This window comes from Hoplias malabaricus, chromosome X1, assembly GCF_029633855.1.
Source record: "Hoplias malabaricus isolate fHopMal1 chromosome X1, fHopMal1.hap1, whole genome shotgun sequence".
Lineage (NCBI taxonomy): Eukaryota > Metazoa > Chordata > Actinopteri > Characiformes > Erythrinidae > Hoplias > Hoplias malabaricus.
The window spans coordinates 4811810-4833475 of NC_089818.1; the positions used below are offsets into that span (position 1 = coordinate 4811810).

General features: G+C 48.7%; 1 protein-coding gene across 1 annotated transcript in view; it reads left to right on the forward strand.

Annotated features, from left to right (window-relative positions):
* Window positions 1-21160, forward strand: part of xkr4 (XK related 4) — a 50906-nt gene extending 29746 nt beyond the window's left edge. Inside the window, exons 2-3 of the mRNA XM_066652912.1 lie at window positions 19169-19368; window positions 21129-21160. Of these exons, the coding sequence (XP_066509009.1) occupies window positions 19169-19368; window positions 21129-21160 (232 nt within the window). The remainder of the gene's footprint in view (window positions 1-19168; window positions 19369-21128) is intronic.
* Window positions 21161-21666: the final 506 nt, after the last annotated feature.

Below are 21666 nucleotides of genomic sequence, written 5' to 3' on the forward strand. Positions count from 1 at the left end.
CTGTGAGGAGTTGGTGTGTTCTCTCTGTGTCTGCGTGGGTTTCCTCTGGGTGACTGTCTGTGAGGAGTGTGGTGTGTTCTCTCTGTGTCTGCGTGGGTTTCCTCTGGGCGCTCCGGTTTCCTCCCACAATTCAAAAACATGTTGGTAGGTGGATTGGCGACTCAAAATTGTCCGTGAGTGTGTGAGTGAATGTGTGTGTGTGTGTGTGTGTGTGTGTTGCCCTGTGAAGGATTGGCGCCCCCTCCAGGGTGTATTCCTGCCTTGCGCCCAATGATTCCAGGTAGGCTCTGGACCCACCGCGACCCTGAACTGGATAAGGGTTACAGATAATGAGTGAGTGAGAACTCTTTAAGTTTTCTTGATATTAAACATAACATATTCTCACACTTTTCCACAAGAGAGCACAGTTCTGGGGTCTTAACTAAATGTTTGTGACCCGCTTTTGTCAAAATACCACAAGGTTCAAGCCCCAGAGCAATGTTCTCCCCACTGCCTAAACAAACCCACTGCTAGTTTCAGTGTCTGTTACTTTAAATGACAGTGAGCCACACCCAACAGACCTGAGAGCAAGCAGCAGTATGCGTCAGAGCACAGAAGCTGTTGTCTTAGCGGTTTTAGCTCAGTTCTCTTCTTTCTCTGTTCTTGTTTCTGCCGTTTTTGTTCAGTTCTTTCATTTCTCCTAAACAGTTGTCATCTGTTTTTCGTCTGAATCAAAGTTGACAGGGTTTGGGGCACTCTGGGGGTTCAGGTGCCTATGGGTTTGGAGGTGAAGCTGTCTTGGGGCAATGCCTTTTGTGAAAAATGCTGCAAATACAATGCTAAACTGAAGGGAGGGGATCTAGGCGATATTTAGGATGGCTCTCGGGCACTTTTCCTCCTCCTCCTTCTCCTCCCGAGGCTTTGCTTCACTCGCAGAATGAGTAGGAGTTAAATACTTCATAGAAGTTCAACACAGGCCCACAATCCTCCTCATCCTGTCCACATTATGTCTTGCTAATGAGCTTCCTCATTCAGCAAGATAAAAAGCACTCACAGTCTTGCACATGAACTAAAACCCGTGGATGGAATTATAAGGACTGTTTAGTATGATGAACATGAAGTATAGGCCTTTAGAGCATATAAAACTTTATGGTAGTAGGGGTGTAGGGCATGGATTTGGCTCGTTCATTCATAATGCTCCTGTCCTGTCCACACAGCTAGAGTCTGTATTGAGAAAGCCCACTTAAAACCATCAGGGGGTTGACTTACGGTTATTGTGGATCAAATCTGACTTGATATCCAAGGGGTTTTGAACCTGACATGGAAGGTTGTGCTGGGAAGTTGGCTTCTCTTTGCTGCAGTAACAGTGTCTGCTCATTTGGGGGACTGATGTATGATTTAGTTCCATAGTTCAGTGCTGGGTGGCATTATGTCCATCTTGCAGATGCTTGACATTGGGCATGGTGACCTTAGGCTCATGTGCATGTCCCAAATGGGTCCCTAAGCCCTTTAAAGTGCACAGTAGGTCCTGAAATAATGGATTCTAAACCCAAGTACTGCACAATATGTCTAACACAAATACAAAATTTGAATATTTGAATTTTATTTATCTTAACAATGCATTGGTTCTCCCTGTGTCTGCGTGGGTTTCCTCTGGGTGACTGTCTGTGAGGAGTGTGGTGTGTTCTCTCTGTGTCTGTGTGGGTTTCCTCTGGGTGACTGTCTGTGAGGAGTGTGGTGTGTTCTCTCTGTGTCTGCGTGGGTTTCCTCTGGGTGACTGTCTGTGAGGAGTGTGGTGTGTTCTCCCTGTGTCTGCGTGGGTTTCCTCACAGACAGTCACCCGGAGGACACCCACGTAGACACAGGGAGAACACACCAAACTCCTCACAGACAGTCACCCGGATGAAACCCACGCAGACACAGGGAGAACACAACACACTCCTCACAGACAGTCACCCGGAGGACACCCACGTAGACACAGGGAGAACACACCAAACTCCTCACAGACAGTCACCCGGATGAAACCCACGCAGACACAGGGAGAACACAACACACTCCTCACAGACAGTCACCCGGAGGAAACCCACGCAGACACAGGGAGAACACACCAAACTCCTCACAGACAGTCACCCGGAGGAAACCCACGCAGACACAGGGAGAACACACCAAACTCCTCACAGACAGTCACCCGGATGAAACCCACGCAGACACAGGGAGGACACACCACACTCCTCACAGACAGTCACCCGGATGAAACCCACACAGACACAGGGAGAACACACCACACTCCTCACAGACAGTCACCCGGATGAAACCCACACAGACACAGGGAGAACACACCACACTCCTCACAGACAGTCACCCGGAGGAAACCCACGCAGACACAGCGAGAACACACCAAACTCCTCACAGACAGTCACCCGGATGAAACCCACGCAGACACAGGGAGAACACAACACACTCCTCACAGACAGTCACCCGGAGGAAACCCACGCAGACACAGGGAGAACACACCAAACTCCTCACAGACAGTCACCCGGAGGAAACCCACGCAGACACAGGGAGAACACACCAAACTCCTCACAGACAGTCACCCGGATGAAACCCACGCAGACACAGGGAGAACACACCACACTCCTCACAGACAGTCACCCGGATGAAACCCACACAGACACAGGGAGAACACACCACACTCCTCACAGACAGTCACCCGGATGAAACCCACACAGACACAGGGAGAACACACCACACTCCTCACAGACAGTCACCCGGAGGAAACCCACGCAGACACAGCGAGAACACACCAAACTCCTCACAGACAGTCACCCGGATGAAACCCACGCAGACACAGGGAGAACACAACACACTCCTCACAGACAGTCACCCGGAGGAAACCCACGCAGACACAGGGAGAACACACCAAACTCCTCACAGACAGTCACCCGGAGGAAACCCACGCAGACACAGGGAGAACACACCAAACTCCTCACAGACAGTCACCCGGATGAAACCCACGCAGACACAGGGAGAACACACCACACTCCTCACAGACAGTCACCCGGATGAAACCCACACAGACACAGGGAGAACACACCACACTCCTCACAGACAGTCACCCGGATGAAACCCACACAGACACAGGGAGAACACACCACACTCCTCACAGACAGTCACCCGGAGGAAACCCACGCAGACACAGCGAGAACACACCAAACTCCTCACAGACAGTCACCCGGATGAAACCCACACAGACACAGGGAGAACACACCACACTCCTCACAGACAGTCACCCGGATGAAACCCACACAGACACAGGGAGAACACACCAAACTCCTCACAGACAGTCACCCGGAGGACACCCACGTAGACACAGGGAGAACACACCAAACTCCTCACAGACAGTCACCCGGATGAAACCCACGCAGACACAGGGAGAACACAACACACTCCTCACAGACAGTCACCCGGAGGAAACCCACGCAGACACAGGGAGAACACACCAAACTCCTCACAGACAGTCACCCGGAGGAAACCCACGCAGACACAGGGAGAACACACCACACTCCTCACAGACAGTCACCCGGATGAAACCCACGCAGACACAGGGAGAACACACCACACTCCTCACAGACAGTCACCCGGATGAAACCCACACAGACACAGGGAGAACACACCACACTCCTCACAGACAGTCACCCGGAGGAAACCCACGCAGACACAGCGAGAACACACCAAACTCCTCACAGACAGTCACCCGGATGAAACCCACACAGACACAGGGAGAACACACCACACTCCTCACAGACAGTCACCCGGATGAAACCCACACAGACACAGGGAGAACACACCAAACTCCTCACAGACAGTCACCCGGAGGACACCCACGTAGACACAGGGAGAACACACCAAACTCCTCACAGACAGTCACCCGGATGAAACCCACGCAGACACAGGGAGAACACAACACACTCCTCACAGACAGTCACCCGGAGGAAACCCACGCAGACACAGGGAGAACACACCAAACTCCTCACAGACAGTCACCCGGAGGAAACCCACGCAGACACAGGGAGAACACACCACACTCCTCACAGACAGTCACCCGGATGAAACCCACGCAGACACAGGGAGAACACACCACACTCCTCACAGACAGTCACCCGGATGAAACCCACACAGACACAGGGAGAACACACCACACTCCTCACAGACAGTCACCCGGAGGAAACCCACGCAGACACAGCGAGAACACACCACACTCCTCACAGACAGTCACCCGGAGGAAACCCACGCAGACACAGGGAGAACACACCAAACTCCTCACAGACAGTCACCCGGATGAAACCCACGCAGACACAGGGAGAACACACCACACTCCTCACAGACAGTCACCCGGAGGAAACCCACACAGACACAGGGAGAACACACCACACTCCTCACAGACAGTCACCCGGAGGAAACCCACGCAGACACAGGGAGAACACACCAAACTCCTCACAGACAGTCACCCGGATGAAACCCACGCAGACACAGGGAGAACACACCACACTCCTCACAGACAGTCACCCGGAGGAAACCCACACAGACACAGGGAGAACACACCACACTCCTCACAGACAGTCACCCGGAGGAAACCCACGCAGACACAGCGAGAACACACCACACTCCTCACAGACAGTCACCCGGAGGAAACCCACGCAGACACAGGGAGAACACACCACACTCCTCACAGACAGTCACCCGGAGGACACCCACGCAGACACAGGGAGAACACACCACACTCCTCACAGACAGTCATCCGGAGGACACCCACGCAGACACAGGGAGAACACACCAAACTCCTCACAGACAGTCACCCGGATGAAACCCACGCAGACACAGGGAGAACACAACACACTCCTCACAGACAGTCACCCGGAGGAAACCCACGCAGACACAGGGAGAACACACCAAACTCCTCACAGACAGTCACCTAGAGGAAACCCACACAGACACAGGGAGAACACACCACACTCCTCACAGACAGTCACCCGGAGGAAACCCACACAGACACAGGGAGAACACACCAAACTCCTCACAGACAGTCACCTAGAGGAAACCCACACAGACACAGGGAGAACACACCACACTCCTCACAGACAGTCACCCGGAGGAAACCCACACAGACACAGGGAGAACACACCACACTCCTCCCAGACAGTCACCCGGAGGAAACCCACGCAGACACAGGGAGAACACACCACACTCCTCACAGACAGTCATCCGGAGGACACCCACGCAGACACAGGGAGAACACACCAAACTCCTCACAGACAGTCACCCGGATGAAACCCACGCAGACACAGGGAGAACACACCACACTCCTCACAGACAGTCACCCGGAGGAAACCCACACAGACACAGGGAGAACACACCACACTCCTCACAGACAGTCACCCGGAGGAAACCCACGCAGACACAGGGAGAACACACCACACTCCTCACAGACAGTCACCCAGAGGACACCCACGCAGACACAGGGAGAACACACCACACTCCTCACAGACAGTCATCCGGAGGACACCCACGCAGACACAGGGAGAACACACCAAACTCCTCACAGACAGTCACCCGGATGAAACCCACGCAGACACAGGGAGAACACACCACACTCCTCCCAGACAGTCACCCGGAGGAAACCCACACAGACACAGGGAGAACACACCACACTCCTCACAAACAGTCACCCGGAGGAAACCCACGCAGACACAGGGAGAACACACCACACTCCTCACAGACAGTCACCCGGAGGACACCCACGCAGACAAAGGGAGAACACACCACACTCCTCACAGACAGTCACCCGGAGGAAACCCATGCAGACACAGAGAGAACACATCACACTCCTCACAGACAGTCACCCAGAGGAAACCCACGCAGACACAGGGAGAACACACCACACTCCTCACAGACAGTCACCCGGAGGACACCCACGCAGACACAGGGAGAACACACCACACTCCTCACAGACAGTCATCCGGAGGACACCCACGCAGACACAGGGAGAACACACCAAACTCCTCACAGACAGTCACCCGGATGAAACCCACGCAGACACAGGGAGAACACACCAAACTCCTCACAGACAGTCACCCGGAGGAAACCCACGCAGACACAGGGAGAACACACCAAACTCCTCACAGACAGTCACCCGGATGAAACCCACGCAGACACAGGGAGGACACACCACACTCCTCACAGACAGTCACCCGGATGAAACCCACACAGACACAGGGAGAACACACCACACTCCTCACAGACAGTCACCCGGATGAAACCCACACAGACACAGGGAGAACACACCACACTCCTCACAGACAGTCACCCGGAGGAAACCCACGCAGACACAGCGAGAACACACCAAACTCCTCACAGACAGTCACCCGGATGAAACCCACGCAGACACAGGGAGAACACAACACACTCCTCACAGACAGTCACCCGGAGGAAACCCACGCAGACACAGGGAGAACACACCAAACTCCTCACAGACAGTCACCCGGAGGAAACCCACGCAGACACAGGGAGAACACACCAAACTCCTCACAGACAGTCACCCGGATGAAACCCACGCAGACACAGGGAGAACACACCACACTCCTCACAGACAGTCACCCGGATGAAACCCACACAGACACAGGGAGAACACACCACACTCCTCACAGACAGTCACCCGGATGAAACCCACACAGACACAGGGAGAACACACCACACTCCTCACAGACAGTCACCCGGAGGAAACCCACGCAGACACAGCGAGAACACACCAAACTCCTCACAGACAGTCACCCGGATGAAACCCACGCAGACACAGGGAGAACACAACACACTCCTCACAGACAGTCACCCGGAGGAAACCCACGCAGACACAGGGAGAACACACCAAACTCCTCACAGACAGTCACCCGGAGGAAACCCACGCAGACACAGGGAGAACACACCAAACTCCTCACAGACAGTCACCCGGATGAAACCCACGCAGACACAGGGAGAACACACCACACTCCTCACAGACAGTCACCCGGATGAAACCCACACAGACACAGGGAGAACACACCACACTCCTCACAGACAGTCACCCGGATGAAACCCACACAGACACAGGGAGAACACACCACACTCCTCACAGACAGTCACCCGGAGGAAACCCACGCAGACACAGCGAGAACACACCAAACTCCTCACAGACAGTCACCCGGATGAAACCCACACAGACACAGGGAGAACACACCACACTCCTCACAGACAGTCACCCGGATGAAACCCACACAGACACAGGGAGAACACACCAAACTCCTCACAGACAGTCACCCGGAGGACACCCACGTAGACACAGGGAGAACACACCAAACTCCTCACAGACAGTCACCCGGATGAAACCCACGCAGACACAGGGAGAACACAACACACTCCTCACAGACAGTCACCCGGAGGAAACCCACGCAGACACAGGGAGAACACACCAAACTCCTCACAGACAGTCACCCGGAGGAAACCCACGCAGACACAGGGAGAACACACCACACTCCTCACAGACAGTCACCCGGATGAAACCCACGCAGACACAGGGAGAACACACCACACTCCTCACAGACAGTCACCCGGATGAAACCCACACAGACACAGGGAGAACACACCACACTCCTCACAGACAGTCACCCGGAGGAAACCCACGCAGACACAGCGAGAACACACCAAACTCCTCACAGACAGTCACCCGGATGAAACCCACACAGACACAGGGAGAACACACCACACTCCTCACAGACAGTCACCCGGATGAAACCCACACAGACACAGGGAGAACACACCAAACTCCTCACAGACAGTCACCCGGAGGACACCCACGTAGACACAGGGAGAACACACCAAACTCCTCACAGACAGTCACCCGGATGAAACCCACGCAGACACAGGGAGAACACAACACACTCCTCACAGACAGTCACCCGGAGGAAACCCACGCAGACACAGGGAGAACACACCAAACTCCTCACAGACAGTCACCCGGAGGAAACCCACGCAGACACAGGGAGAACACACCACACTCCTCACAGACAGTCACCCGGATGAAACCCACGCAGACACAGGGAGAACACACCACACTCCTCACAGACAGTCACCCGGATGAAACCCACACAGACACAGGGAGAACACACCACACTCCTCACAGACAGTCACCCGGAGGAAACCCACGCAGACACAGCGAGAACACACCACACTCCTCACAGACAGTCACCCGGAGGAAACCCACGCAGACACAGGGAGAACACACCAAACTCCTCACAGACAGTCACCCGGATGAAACCCACGCAGACACAGGGAGAACACACCACACTCCTCACAGACAGTCACCCGGAGGAAACCCACACAGACACAGGGAGAACACACCACACTCCTCACAGACAGTCACCCGGAGGAAACCCACGCAGACACAGGGAGAACACACCAAACTCCTCACAGACAGTCACCCGGATGAAACCCACGCAGACACAGGGAGAACACACCACACTCCTCACAGACAGTCACCCGGAGGAAACCCACACAGACACAGGGAGAACACACCACACTCCTCACAGACAGTCACCCGGAGGAAACCCACGCAGACACAGCGAGAACACACCACACTCCTCACAGACAGTCACCCGGAGGAAACCCACGCAGACACAGGGAGAACACACCACACTCCTCACAGACAGTCACCCGGAGGACACCCACGCAGACACAGGGAGAACACACCACACTCCTCACAGACAGTCATCCGGAGGACACCCACGCAGACACAGGGAGAACACACCAAACTCCTCACAGACAGTCACCCGGATGAAACCCACGCAGACACAGGGAGAACACAACACACTCCTCACAGACAGTCACCCGGAGGAAACCCACGCAGACACAGGGAGAACACACCAAACTCCTCACAGACAGTCACCTAGAGGAAACCCACACAGACACAGGGAGAACACACCACACTCCTCACAGACAGTCACCCGGAGGAAACCCACACAGACACAGGGAGAACACACCAAACTCCTCACAGACAGTCACCTAGAGGAAACCCACACAGACACAGGGAGAACACACCACACTCCTCACAGACAGTCACCCGGAGGAAACCCACACAGACACAGGGAGAACACACCACACTCCTCCCAGACAGTCACCCGGAGGAAACCCACGCAGACACAGGGAGAACACACCACACTCCTCACAGACAGTCATCCGGAGGACACCCACGCAGACACAGGGAGAACACACCAAACTCCTCACAGACAGTCACCCGGATGAAACCCACGCAGACACAGGGAGAACACACCACACTCCTCACAGACAGTCACCCGGAGGAAACCCACACAGACACAGGGAGAACACACCACACTCCTCACAGACAGTCACCCGGAGGAAACCCACGCAGACACAGGGAGAACACACCACACTCCTCACAGACAGTCACCCAGAGGACACCCACGCAGACACAGGGAGAACACACCACACTCCTCACAGACAGTCATCCGGAGGACACCCACGCAGACACAGGGAGAACACACCAAACTCCTCACAGACAGTCACCCGGATGAAACCCACGCAGACACAGGGAGAACACACCACACTCCTCCCAGACAGTCACCCGGAGGAAACCCACACAGACACAGGGAGAACACACCACACTCCTCACAAACAGTCACCCGGAGGAAACCCACGCAGACACAGGGAGAACACACCACACTCCTCACAGACAGTCACCCGGAGGACACCCACGCAGACAAAGGGAGAACACACCACACTCCTCACAGACAGTCACCCGGAGGAAACCCATGCAGACACAGAGAGAACACATCACACTCCTCACAGACAGTCACCCAGAGGAAACCCACGCAGACACAGGGAGAACACACCACACTCCTCACAGACAGTCACCCGGAGGACACCCACGCAGACACAGGGAGAACACACCACACTCCTCACAGACAGTCATCCGGAGGACACCCACGCAGACACAGGGAGAACACACCAAACTCCTCACAGACAGTCACCCGGATGAAACCCACGCAGACACAGGGAGAACACAACACACTCCTCACAGACAGTCACCCGGAGGAAACCCACGCAGACACAGGGAGAACACACCAAACTCCTCACAGACAGTCACCCGGATGAAACCCACACAGACACAGGGAGAACACACCAAACTCCTCACAGACAGTCACCTAGAGGAAACCCACACAGACACAGGGAGAACACACCACACTCCTCACAGACAGTCACCCGGAGGAAACCCACACAGACACAGGGAGAACACACCACACTCCTCCCAGACAGTCACCCGGAGGAAACCCACGCAGACACAGGGAGAACACACCACACTCCTCACAGACAGTCATCCGGAGGACACCCACGCAGACACAGGGAGAACACACCAAACTCCTCACAGACAGTCACCCGGATGAAACCCACGCAGACACAGGGAGAACACACCACACTCCTCACAGACAGTCACCCGGAGGAAACCCACACAGACACAGGGAGAACACACCACACTCCTCACAGACAGTCACCCGGAGGAAACCCACGCAGACACAGGGAGAACACACCACACTCCTCACAGACAGTCACCCAGAGGACACCCACGCAGACACAGGGAGAACACACCACACTCCTCACAGACAGTCATCCGGAGGACACCCACGCAGACACAGGGAGAACACACCAAACTCCTCACAGACAGTCACCCGGATGAAACCCATGCAGACACAGGGAGAACACACCACACTCCTCCCAGACAGTCACCCGGAGGAAACCCACACAGACACAGGGAGAACACACCACACTCCTCACAAACAGTCACCCGGAGGAAACCCACGCAGACACAGGGAGAACACACCACACTCCTCACAGACAGTCACCCGGAGGACACCCACGCAGACAAAGGGAGAACACACCACACTCCTCACAGACAGTCACCCGGAGGAAACCCATGCAGACACAGAGAGAACACATCACACTCCTCACAGACAGTCACCCAGAGGAAACCCACGCAGACACAGGGAGAACACACCACACTCCTCACAGACAGTCACCTGGAGCTGGACTCGAAACCACACCCTGCTGCTGCGCCACAGTGTCGCCATATCCTCAGTTCAGATAAATATAATTAAAATTTTCAACATTCAGATTCAAACACCATCAGTTATTTAGTTCCATAGCCATACTGTATTGGAGTTTAAACAGTGGCAAATATGTTGAAATAAATTGCATGCTACACACAAATGTTGGAGTATACCTTTAAGGTTGCTTCATACTGACCACCCCTGCCAGAGATATTATATACGTCTGAATCCAGACTGAATCCTGCTTTTACATGTTCGGATGTGACTTTGCATCTTCTACTGTAGTTTATTAGCGCAAGATGAAGGGAGGCGTGGAGTTTAGACTCTGAGTGCAGGAAATCAGAGGAGAGTTGGTGTGTTTTGGAGCGTGTGATGTGATTGATGCAATAGAAAATAGCCCTGAAAGCATGATGCAATGTGCGATAACAACACAAACGCATCTGAGCTCCTCTCAGAGGGCTGTTTTCCAGCATGTGATTGGCAGGTGAGGGAGAATGTGATCTCTCTGGGGTGGCAGTCGTATGTGTGTGTGTGTGTGTGTGTGTGTGTGTGTGTGTGTGTGTGTGTGTGTGTTTGTGTGAGTGTTTTGTGGAACTCGATGGCCACTAGCACTGCTGGATTGGGAGCTAAATGAGGCAGTGATGAAGATGGGCCAGACAGTGTGTGGTCAGTGGGAGCTAGAAAAAAAGGGATGAGGAAGAATATTTTCTGCAAGACAGACAACAGCAACAAGCCCACGACAGCTCAGGCCACATTTTCCAACACTGATTTCACACAATAAAATAGAAATACAGGCAAAAATACAGTAAAAGGTATCAGAGACCAACTGTTATTCATTCTATTTCCAGTCAGAACAAGTCATATATTAAGAATTGTATTAATATTTCATGTTTTTTTGCAGAGATCAGATGAAACTAAGTGTAAAACCATGATTTCATATTTGAGATGATTTAACCTTGAGCTCCATTTTGTTCCAAATGTGAAAAACACACACAGATATTTATGTCTAGAAGGCAACTCAGGTGATGAGTCTGAAAGGACCGAGAGCAGTAAAGAGAACAGGAAATAGACACGACGTTAGTGAGGAAGAGGAAATGTATGAGGAGGAAGTGAAGATCCTTTGCTTTCTACTCCTATCCATGGCTGACATGCATGTGCGTGAGGTGCCTAACCCCCAACTGCTCCCTGGGTCATGAGGATGGCAGCATGCTGCAATGTGTGTGTGTGTGTGTGTGTGTGTCACAACCATGGATGACTTAAACTCCCAGAATCAATTTCCACAAGGGGATTAATAACATTTTCTTAAAAACCCTCTCCATGCCAGAGCCCAGACCTCAACATCATGGAGTTTGGGGTTATTTGGCTTGTGTGACGCAGATGTGCAACCAACTTCTAGGACTGAACTGTGGTGGAGTTGTATCTGTTCGTATTTTTTTAAATATTATATTACCATTGCCCCATTAATATATGAAAACAAGACCACAGAGGCACACACATGAGCCTGTACATACATGCACATGAAGATGTTATTTTTTGCTTCAGTTCCCTGAAGCTAGTTTCTATAAGTGGAGTGTGTGTGTGTGTGTGTGTGTGTGTGTGTGTGTGTGTGCGTTTGTGTGTGTGTGTGTGCCTGTTTCTCCCTACGGTTTCTTTCTCTCTTGACTCCATGTGATCATCTACATGTCACTGGTCCCTAAAGACCTCCATTAAAGCATGAAAGACGCTAATGAACCTGCCTGAGCTGAAGTATATGCAGTCAATGCTCAGTTGCTTGCACGTGCTCTGCATCTGCGCAGGCGGCTGCACTGTCCGTGACTCTGTGCAAACTCACGCTGTACATCTGCCCCTCAAACCCCAGCCATAATCCTGTAACATGTGGCAAATCTAATTATGAACAAAATGAAGGGGGGACTTTTGCTGTAACAGCTGCTTGTGTCCACTTCTACTGTCATTTTTTAAAAGTATTATTATTTTATTAATTAGCATTTGCTTTCTGATAACACAAGGGGCATTTTTTATGGGGGAATGTCCATGGGTGTATGGTGTATTTTAAATAAATGATACACTTGGGTGGGCTTGCTGTGATTCTGGCAGTGCTGCAGTAAGACGAGGAGTCGGCCAGCTGGACCTCTTGTACCCGCGGTTTCAGATGAACCAATGACTAGGGGAATACATATCGCAAAATGGAAGCTGACACTGGCTTGTGGCTTATCTGTAATCAGCAAAGACTGTCCATCAATGGCCTAGTGGCTGGCCATCACAGACCCCAAGTGCTGACCAGATCTAGAAGGACAGCAATGTGAGCTGGATAGCTATGAGATCATTTTGTGAAAGAGTGTGTACTCGTCTGGGATGGCTTTACACTGTATTAGAAGTGTGGGGGTTTTATTGCATTCAGCCACAAGTGGATTAGTGAGGTCAGGTATTGATGTTGCGAGATTATTTTTATTTTTTTGCCCCTAATCCCAAATCATCTCAGAGGTATTAGTTGGATTATTGTCATTCCACAGAACACAGTTCCAGTGTTCCACAGCCTCATGCTGAAGTGGCTTTACACTCATTAGGAATCAAATCCTCACGGAGGTTCTAACATCTAGTTTAAAGCCTTCGCTGCATAGCAGAGGCGGTTGCTGCAAGCACATGACCAGATCATCCACTCTGCTGATGTGATCTGGAGCTAGTTCTTGAACTGAGATGTAGTGGCATTGAGCACTTGCAAAAAATCTCGTCATTTCTCTCTCAGCGCAGAATACGCATGTGCCATCGGTTTCTCACACCCAGCGCCACACTGCTGGGACTGGAGGAGTAAACGTTCAGTTCTGACATGCCGTTACTGCAGGGCTGGAACTGTTATTTGAAATAAAAAAAAAAATATAGGTCAGGGTTTCAGAAGCACGAACATCCAGCCTGACACATCTAGAGCGTCGCCTTAATGCAAATGAGAAGTTTTACAGCAATAACAAACGTGTGACAAGATGTGTTTGTGACAAGCAGGGTTCCCTCCGCTGAACGCTTTAGACTGCAGTCAGTTCAGTATTTTACTTTGTTGAGTTCTCGTGAAATTTATTCCACTTGCTTTGTCACTTGTTCCGTGGAGTTGGCATAGTGCAGTATTTATTTATTTATTTATTTATTTATTTATTTATTTTATTTATTGGGGCGGCACGGTAGCGCAGCAGGTAGTGTCGCAGTCACACAGCTCCAGGGACCAGGAGGTTGTGGGTTTGATTCCTGCTCTGGGTGACTGTCTGTGAGGAGTGTGGTGTGTTCTCCCTGTGTCTGCGTGGGTTTCCTCCGGGTGACTGTCTGTGAGGAGTGTGGTGTGTTCTCCCTGTGTCTGCGTGGGTTTCCTCCGGGTGACTGTCTGTGAGGAGTGTGGTGTGTTCTCCCTGTGTCTGCGTGGGTTTCCTCTGGGTGACTGTCTGTGAGGAGTGTGGTGTGTTCCCCCTGTGCTCCGGTTTCCTCCCACGCTCCAAAAACACATGTTGGTAGGTGGATTGGCGACTCAAAAGTGTCCGTAGGTGTGAGTGTGTGAGTGAATGTGTGTGTGTGTGTGTGTGTCTGTGTTGCCCTGTGAAGGACTGGCGCCCCCTCCAGGGTGTATTTCCGCCTTGCGCCCAATAATTCCAGGTAGGCTCTGGACCCACTGTGACCCTGAACTGGATAAGGGTTACAGATAATGAATGAATTAATTTTATTTATTTTTCTGTCACTGAACACTCAGATCTGAGTATTTGGATGGTCACAAAAAAGGTATTACAATTTTTTTAATTGAAAGAAGAATATAATGACAACCAAAACATATTATATGATAGAAAAGTATAATATTATTATTAATAATACTAGCCACCCTGTGAAAGACTGGCGCCCCCTCCGGGGTGTGTTCCCGTCTTGCGCCCAATGATTCCAGGTAGGCTCTGGACCCACCGTGACCCTGAACTGGATAAGGGTTACAGATAATGAATGAATGAATGAATGAATGAATGAATAATACTGGCTCAAACTAATGAACCAATCAAACGTTCTGTCAGACTGCTTTCAGAGATAATACAGCACCCCATCACAGTCCAAAGTGGTAAGTTTTTAAGAGAAGGGATATTATTATCGTTACACTTATATAGCGCCTTTCTAGACACCCAAGGACGCTTTACAATCTACACTGCTCAGAACGCTCAATTCACACACACTGGCGAGAAGCGGCAGCCAATTGCGCACAGCGTACTCTCAACCAGAAACGACCGTCCACCTGGAGGACTGCATCGGGCACTAGGGTTTAACCCAGGACAGAGCGCCAATCCATATCTGGGCTCACACATACAGACATTCATTCACACACTAGGACAGTTATTAGAGAAGCCAATTCACCTACCCTCCATGTTTTTGGACTGTGGGAGGAAACCGGAGCCCCCGGAGGAAACCCACGCAGACACGGGGAGAACATGGAAACTCCACCCAGATGGGACTTGAACCCAAGATCCCAGCGCTGGGAGGCGAACGTGCTAACCACCAAGCCACCGGATATATAAGAGGGCAGCCATGGCCTTGGGGTTAGAGAAGCGAGGCCGGAAGGTTGCCAGTTCAATTCACGGAACCAGCAAAAGAAAATTCGTTCCCAGCTGAAGTGCCCTTGAGCTAAACACCTAACCCCCAAATCTAAGAGGGTCAGTAAAGATGTTTCTTCTTCTTCTTCTTCTTCTTCTTCTTCTTCTTCTTTTTCTTCTTCTTTTTCTTCTTCTTCTTCTGTTTCTTCTTCTTCTTCATATTCTTCTTCTTCTTCTTCTATACAGTCACCCCTGGGTTTTGCATTCCTTAATGCAACCTGCCACTGATTAATAATATGATATATATATATATGTATATATATTCCTTAAACCTCTCAATGCGCATCCTGCTGTAGCCTCCTGTCATTTCACACCTCCTCAGTCTCCTCAGACTTGCAGTGTATTAGGTATTATAAGAATTCTAGAGCTTTTTTAAGTGTATGGGAGTATGTGCATAGTTATATCTCTGGAGGAGGGCTGACTGTACACACTTAACCTTGAATATGACAGATTCATTTCTTCATCTTCTGTAACCGCTTCATCCTGACCTGATCAGGGCCATGGTCGGTGTGGAGCTCACCCAGAATCACTGCTCAGTTTTTGGGTTGTTGTTTTTTTTTTTTCTAAGCAATTTTGGACACATTGTTGGTCAGTTTCTAATGATACACAATATAAAGAAGGAAACATAACAATATAGATACAGTGAAGGTTTCTTCTTACAGCGACAATATGCAAGGATGCTTTTAGCAAACTTTGGGGGTAAATTTATTTTTAATGAAGGAAAGATGGTCCCTAACGTTTGTACAATGCTGCTTATAGGCATGTGTGTGTGTGTGTGTGTGTGTAAAGGCTCCTTGGCTCTGTGCCTGTCAGGGTTATAGGGGTAAACTGTGTACTGGGCGGCTCCTGGAGTATGGCCCAGGGACAGGTCACTTTTTTGGCAGAGTTGCAGAAGTAGGACCAGATGCCTACAGGTACAGACACAGCACTACACCACTATTCAGCAGGCTACATACACAAACACACACAAACACACACTGGTGAGAAAGCCTCCTGTCTGCTGGTCAGTAATGTGCTAACCAACTTTTCCACCAACAAACCCCAGGGAGTCTATGTACCAGAGCTGATACACAGAAACAGCAAACCAAAGCCATGCAGAAGCCACAATCACAGCAGATGCACAGAGACGGAATTTGCCCATCTTAGCTGCAGTAAGAGCTTCTGCTCTTTTGGATTGCTGTTTAATTTGATGACACTCGGCCACAAGCGCATTAGCGAGGATGTTGGATGATTAGTTCTGGATCACAAACGCCAATCCAACTCACCCTGAATATATTGCATGCAACTCCATCACTCCAGAGAACAGGCTTTATACCCAAACAGCCCACTCCAGTTTTGAGCATGGTGGCATTACACTCATATGGAGCTCCACACTCGAAAAAAATAACGATGTTACAGAAGGTCCATTGAGAGATGCCATAGAAAAACCACTTTTGGTTCCATAAAGAATAATATTTGTGGTTGTGTAGAAACGTTTAAAGGTTTAAAATTCCATCACTCTGTCTTAAGGTTCTTTACCCATTTCAAAATATCAGCAAAAAATGGTACTTTATGGAACCAAAAGTGTTTCTTCTATGGCATTGCTTAAATAACCTTTTGTAGCACTTTTATTTTTAAGAGTGCAGGGCAACACATGTCATGGCTTTCTGTGGAGATTATACAACTTGTGTATGAACAACTGAAACATGTATGTCTACATCAGAGCTAAGCTCTGATCATCATTAGCAGTTACAGGAATGGAAGCATAGGGCATCCAGACTTTGTAGAATACTGCATTTTGTTGCAGAAGGCTGTTTGTTTGTGTTTGTTGGGTTAAGGTAATATTTTTTTTGTTGTAGTTGTAGGGGGTCCAGAACACCAGAACAAAGTACTACACTCTCTGAAGTCAGTCAGTCATAGGCCTGATGTGCTGTCATCATTCCATCACCGCAGCCCTGAGAACAGATGTTGTGAGTCCTGAGCTCTTTTTCACAAAAGGCAATTTCCCACACTGTGCTTAATCACGTCTTTGTCCGTGGCGTAGTGTAGGGCTAAGCTCTTTCTTTCCCAAAGAACGCGACGGATTCATTAACCTTTCAGATCACGCCGCACACTGAGCCGCCCGTTGCCATAGCAGAGCACACAGGACTGTTCCGCGAGACACTTTGAAACTTTCTCTTTTTTTTCCGCTGGCTCAGGAACGGCCACTGAGGTTTGTTTGTTTGCCTTTGCAGTTTAACAATGATGAAAAAGCCTGTAATTCCACAGACTTTAATTGCTCCATAGCGCAGGCCTTTTGGCTGTTACTGGAGTTCACTAGTTTAAGGAAAATGTTGTGCAGAGCTTGTTTCAAAAGGTCTAACATTTCTTTATGGAGGAATATATTCAAGTCTGCTGATTTACCCTCTGCGCAGGAGTTTTCAGCCACTGAATATTCCACATATATTCATATATTAATATACATATACAGCATACACTCAGTTTCACAAGCTTTTGGGTTTTTTTAATTTACAAATGACTGTGCAGCAGTGCACGGCCTCATCATCATTCCATGCAGCTCTCCAGGAGCAAAAGGTGCGCATTAAATATTGAGGCTCATTCTTTCGGTTTTTGGGATGGAGGATTACATTGGTAAATATCGATAGAGATAATTAGCTTGGAAATAGCTAGCAGCTTTCGTAGAGAAAAATGTCCCACTTTTGTAAAAGCAAATTAAGTGCTACGTGCGCCTGAGGGGAAAGTACAGACCAGTGGAGAAAGGTTAGCTGCTTAATTGCAGCTGGAGACAGCCTTACACTGAAAAAAGTGTGCGCTGAACACTTAAAAAACTTTATTTTGCTGTGAATTTTGCATATACAAAAGCTCTAAAGGGCTCTACAGTACTGTCACACATGGGGAAACGAATTAATCCTGTTTAAACACAAGAAAAAAACACGCTATCGCACTATCGCACAGTAATCGTGAAGTTACTGTGAGTTCGTGTGTATGTATATGCTGTACAACACTTAACACATACTCTAATCCAGAGCTGCTTACAAACGTAGGCTAATGTCATATTATGAATGTTTCCCAAGGACTCTTATTATGATGAGATGATTTTTTTTTCCACACTAGGAATTTACCACTTTTGTGAAGGACAGCCATTTTATCCACCCAATTAAGAGTCATATGAATATTAATATATTTTGTGGTTGCACACATAATGTTCGTATAAATATAAAAAAATGTTGTTTTTATGATTTTACATTATATTTTAAAGAGACTAATATCTTAGAATTACTTGTTCTGTGATTTATTTTTGCTTGGTTGTTTATGTAAACTAATTCTAACATTTCAAATATAATTCCATTTATAACCCAGGTATAATTTGATCACGAGTGTTCAAACTATTTGATACAACTTTTGAGGCCAAAACGGTACCATTACATATTTAAAGATGTTTCTCTATGTGCCCCTCAGGTATTTCCACACCATCTACCTGGGCATCCGGAGCAGGCAGAGTGGGGAGAATGACCGCTGGAGGTTCTACTGGAGGATGGTTTATGAGTTTGCAGACGTTAGCATGCTCCATCTCTTAGCCACCTTCCTGGAGAGTGCCCCCCAGCTGGTTCTCCAACTCTGCATAATCATCCAGACACATAAGCTTCTGGCCGTCCAAGGTAACAGCAGTGGGGGCAAGAAGGGGGACCTTTATAATGTATATGGCCTCCTAAATATTAGGGAGTGGTTAGCATTTTCCAAACATTTAGCATGTTAGCAAGTGTACATAAACAGACACATTAAAGCAAGTAAAGTATTAGCAAGATACTGTTTTATGATGTTTTGCTTCATATGTTTAACGGAATATTTGCATAAAATCTCTATTTGCTAACACTTTTGGTATATGTTGCTTCTAAGTATTAGCACAGTATTAGCAAGTAGCATATTTGTATTGTATTGCTTATTTGAAAATGAGCAATAAAAAGTTAAAAATAAGCAAAGGTTTTGCAAGACTTTTGTCAGACTGAGCAGTCTAAAAAGCCAGTGGCCAGTGGTACTCTAGTTTGCATAATCCTAATTAATTGATGCTAGCTTTCTATTATTTATGCAGTAAATTAGCTCCTGTCAACGCAGTTGTCAGACACAGATAAGTATTTTACTTACAGTCGAGCTGACAGCAAAATACTTTAAGGTTAATATGTCTGTTTTTGTGGCGTAGTTTCCACAGACTCCAAAGACTGGGAAAGAATGGTATTATGAAGGAAACTGTTGGCCATGATGTAGGTCCTTTTAAGTTGCTGAATATCCACCCATTGTGTTGGTTACAGTGAGCTGTCCCAGGTGCAGTGACAAGAGAGGGTGTGAGTGTGTGTGTGTGTGTGTGTGTGTGTGTGTGTGTGTGTTAGTTAGAAGTGCCAGTGTGCCAGAGAGAGCTTCACGCCACAGCTACTGTCATTCAGTGTTCACATCTTCGACAGAGAAAGAGAGAGGGAGAGAGACAGAGCTCTGTCAATGCACTTAAAAGACACTGCCACTTTCACCACTGTAAAGGAGATTTAACATCCTCTAGTGCCTCAGCTGCTGCTGCTGCTACTGCTGTGTGTGTGTGTGTGTGTGTGTGTGTGTGTGTGTGTGTGTGTGTACTTTTCCGAGCAAGGCAAAGGGAGATTTCAGTCAGGAGATTTGCCAAAAGTGAACATTTTGTGCTTCTTTTCTATGAGGAAAAATAGGCCTTTTCAGCTAAACCTCTGGGCCGGTAAATGAGCTAGCTTGTATGATTCTGCACTTATGAGACACCTTTATGCTGTCGCTCACATTTACTGAGAACCCTGCTTGAGAAAGAACATAATCAGATCATAATAAACTGTAACATTGGGGCCATAAATGTCAAAATTCTGTCTAAAATCAGGGAAACAAATACTTTCCCACTTCTGCATCTCTGCTGGTAGCCTTTATGGAATTCTAGTGCCGTGTTAGTGCAAGACTAATTGTTATACATGGCCCTTCTGGATTAAACATTGATATTTCAAGCTTGTAAAATATGCTGCATGATTTATTTGAACTTCATAACAGACGTACCGACACGTTTCTATGGAGATTATACAACTGAACATCTGTATTCACAATAGGTCCTAATTAAAGTAGCTGGATTCACCAATATGGTATTTCTACAAGCTTGTGGACGTATATTGGATGTTATACTGTAAGAGAAATCTCTGCATGCACCCTAGAAACACTTTACATCAATGTTAATGTAGCCTAAGTATGACAACACATTTAGGCTAGCATTCTAGTTAGCATGGTCCCTTTCATGCTAAACGGATATACAGGACTAGCATAACTTTAATTCTTTATTAGCAACAGTATAATAATCACATTAGCAACATCATTAGCACGTTTGTATCATTTGTAATTCATTTAAAACCCTCATTCTGACCAGATTTTGACCTCATCCTCCACAACCTCAGTTAGCTTTCACCCTTCCATCTCATTTCATCTCTCTTTCCATTTGCCGAGTTGCGAGTTACATCTTCAGAGCTGCTGAGCCGCAGGGCCTTTGTACAACAGTGTTTAAGGTTATTGTGAACTCTGTGGAGAGTTGGTGGATTTGTAGGATTGAAGATGTAAGATATGATTAGCTTTGACTGTTTACGATGTATACTTTAGGGTGTAGCTTTCCTGAACCCCCATTAATCAGTGAGTAAACAGGAAAATTGAGTATTTCAGGAAAGTCTGAAGACATAGCATTTGTTATGCATCTGCCCTGAGGCCTACCTGCTCCTGTGAGGATCGCTCTGTGTTACCACAGTGCTTTCTCTGAAACTGATTATATTTGTGAACCGTCTCGTCATCCCTCTCCTATAAAGCTGTTGTGGATGCACCAGAATTCTTATTAGATCTTTATTCTCTTGGAAACGCTTTGAAAGATTAAGTCAAGAGAGGAAGGTTTTAATGCTGAATTTTTAATGCTGTATCTT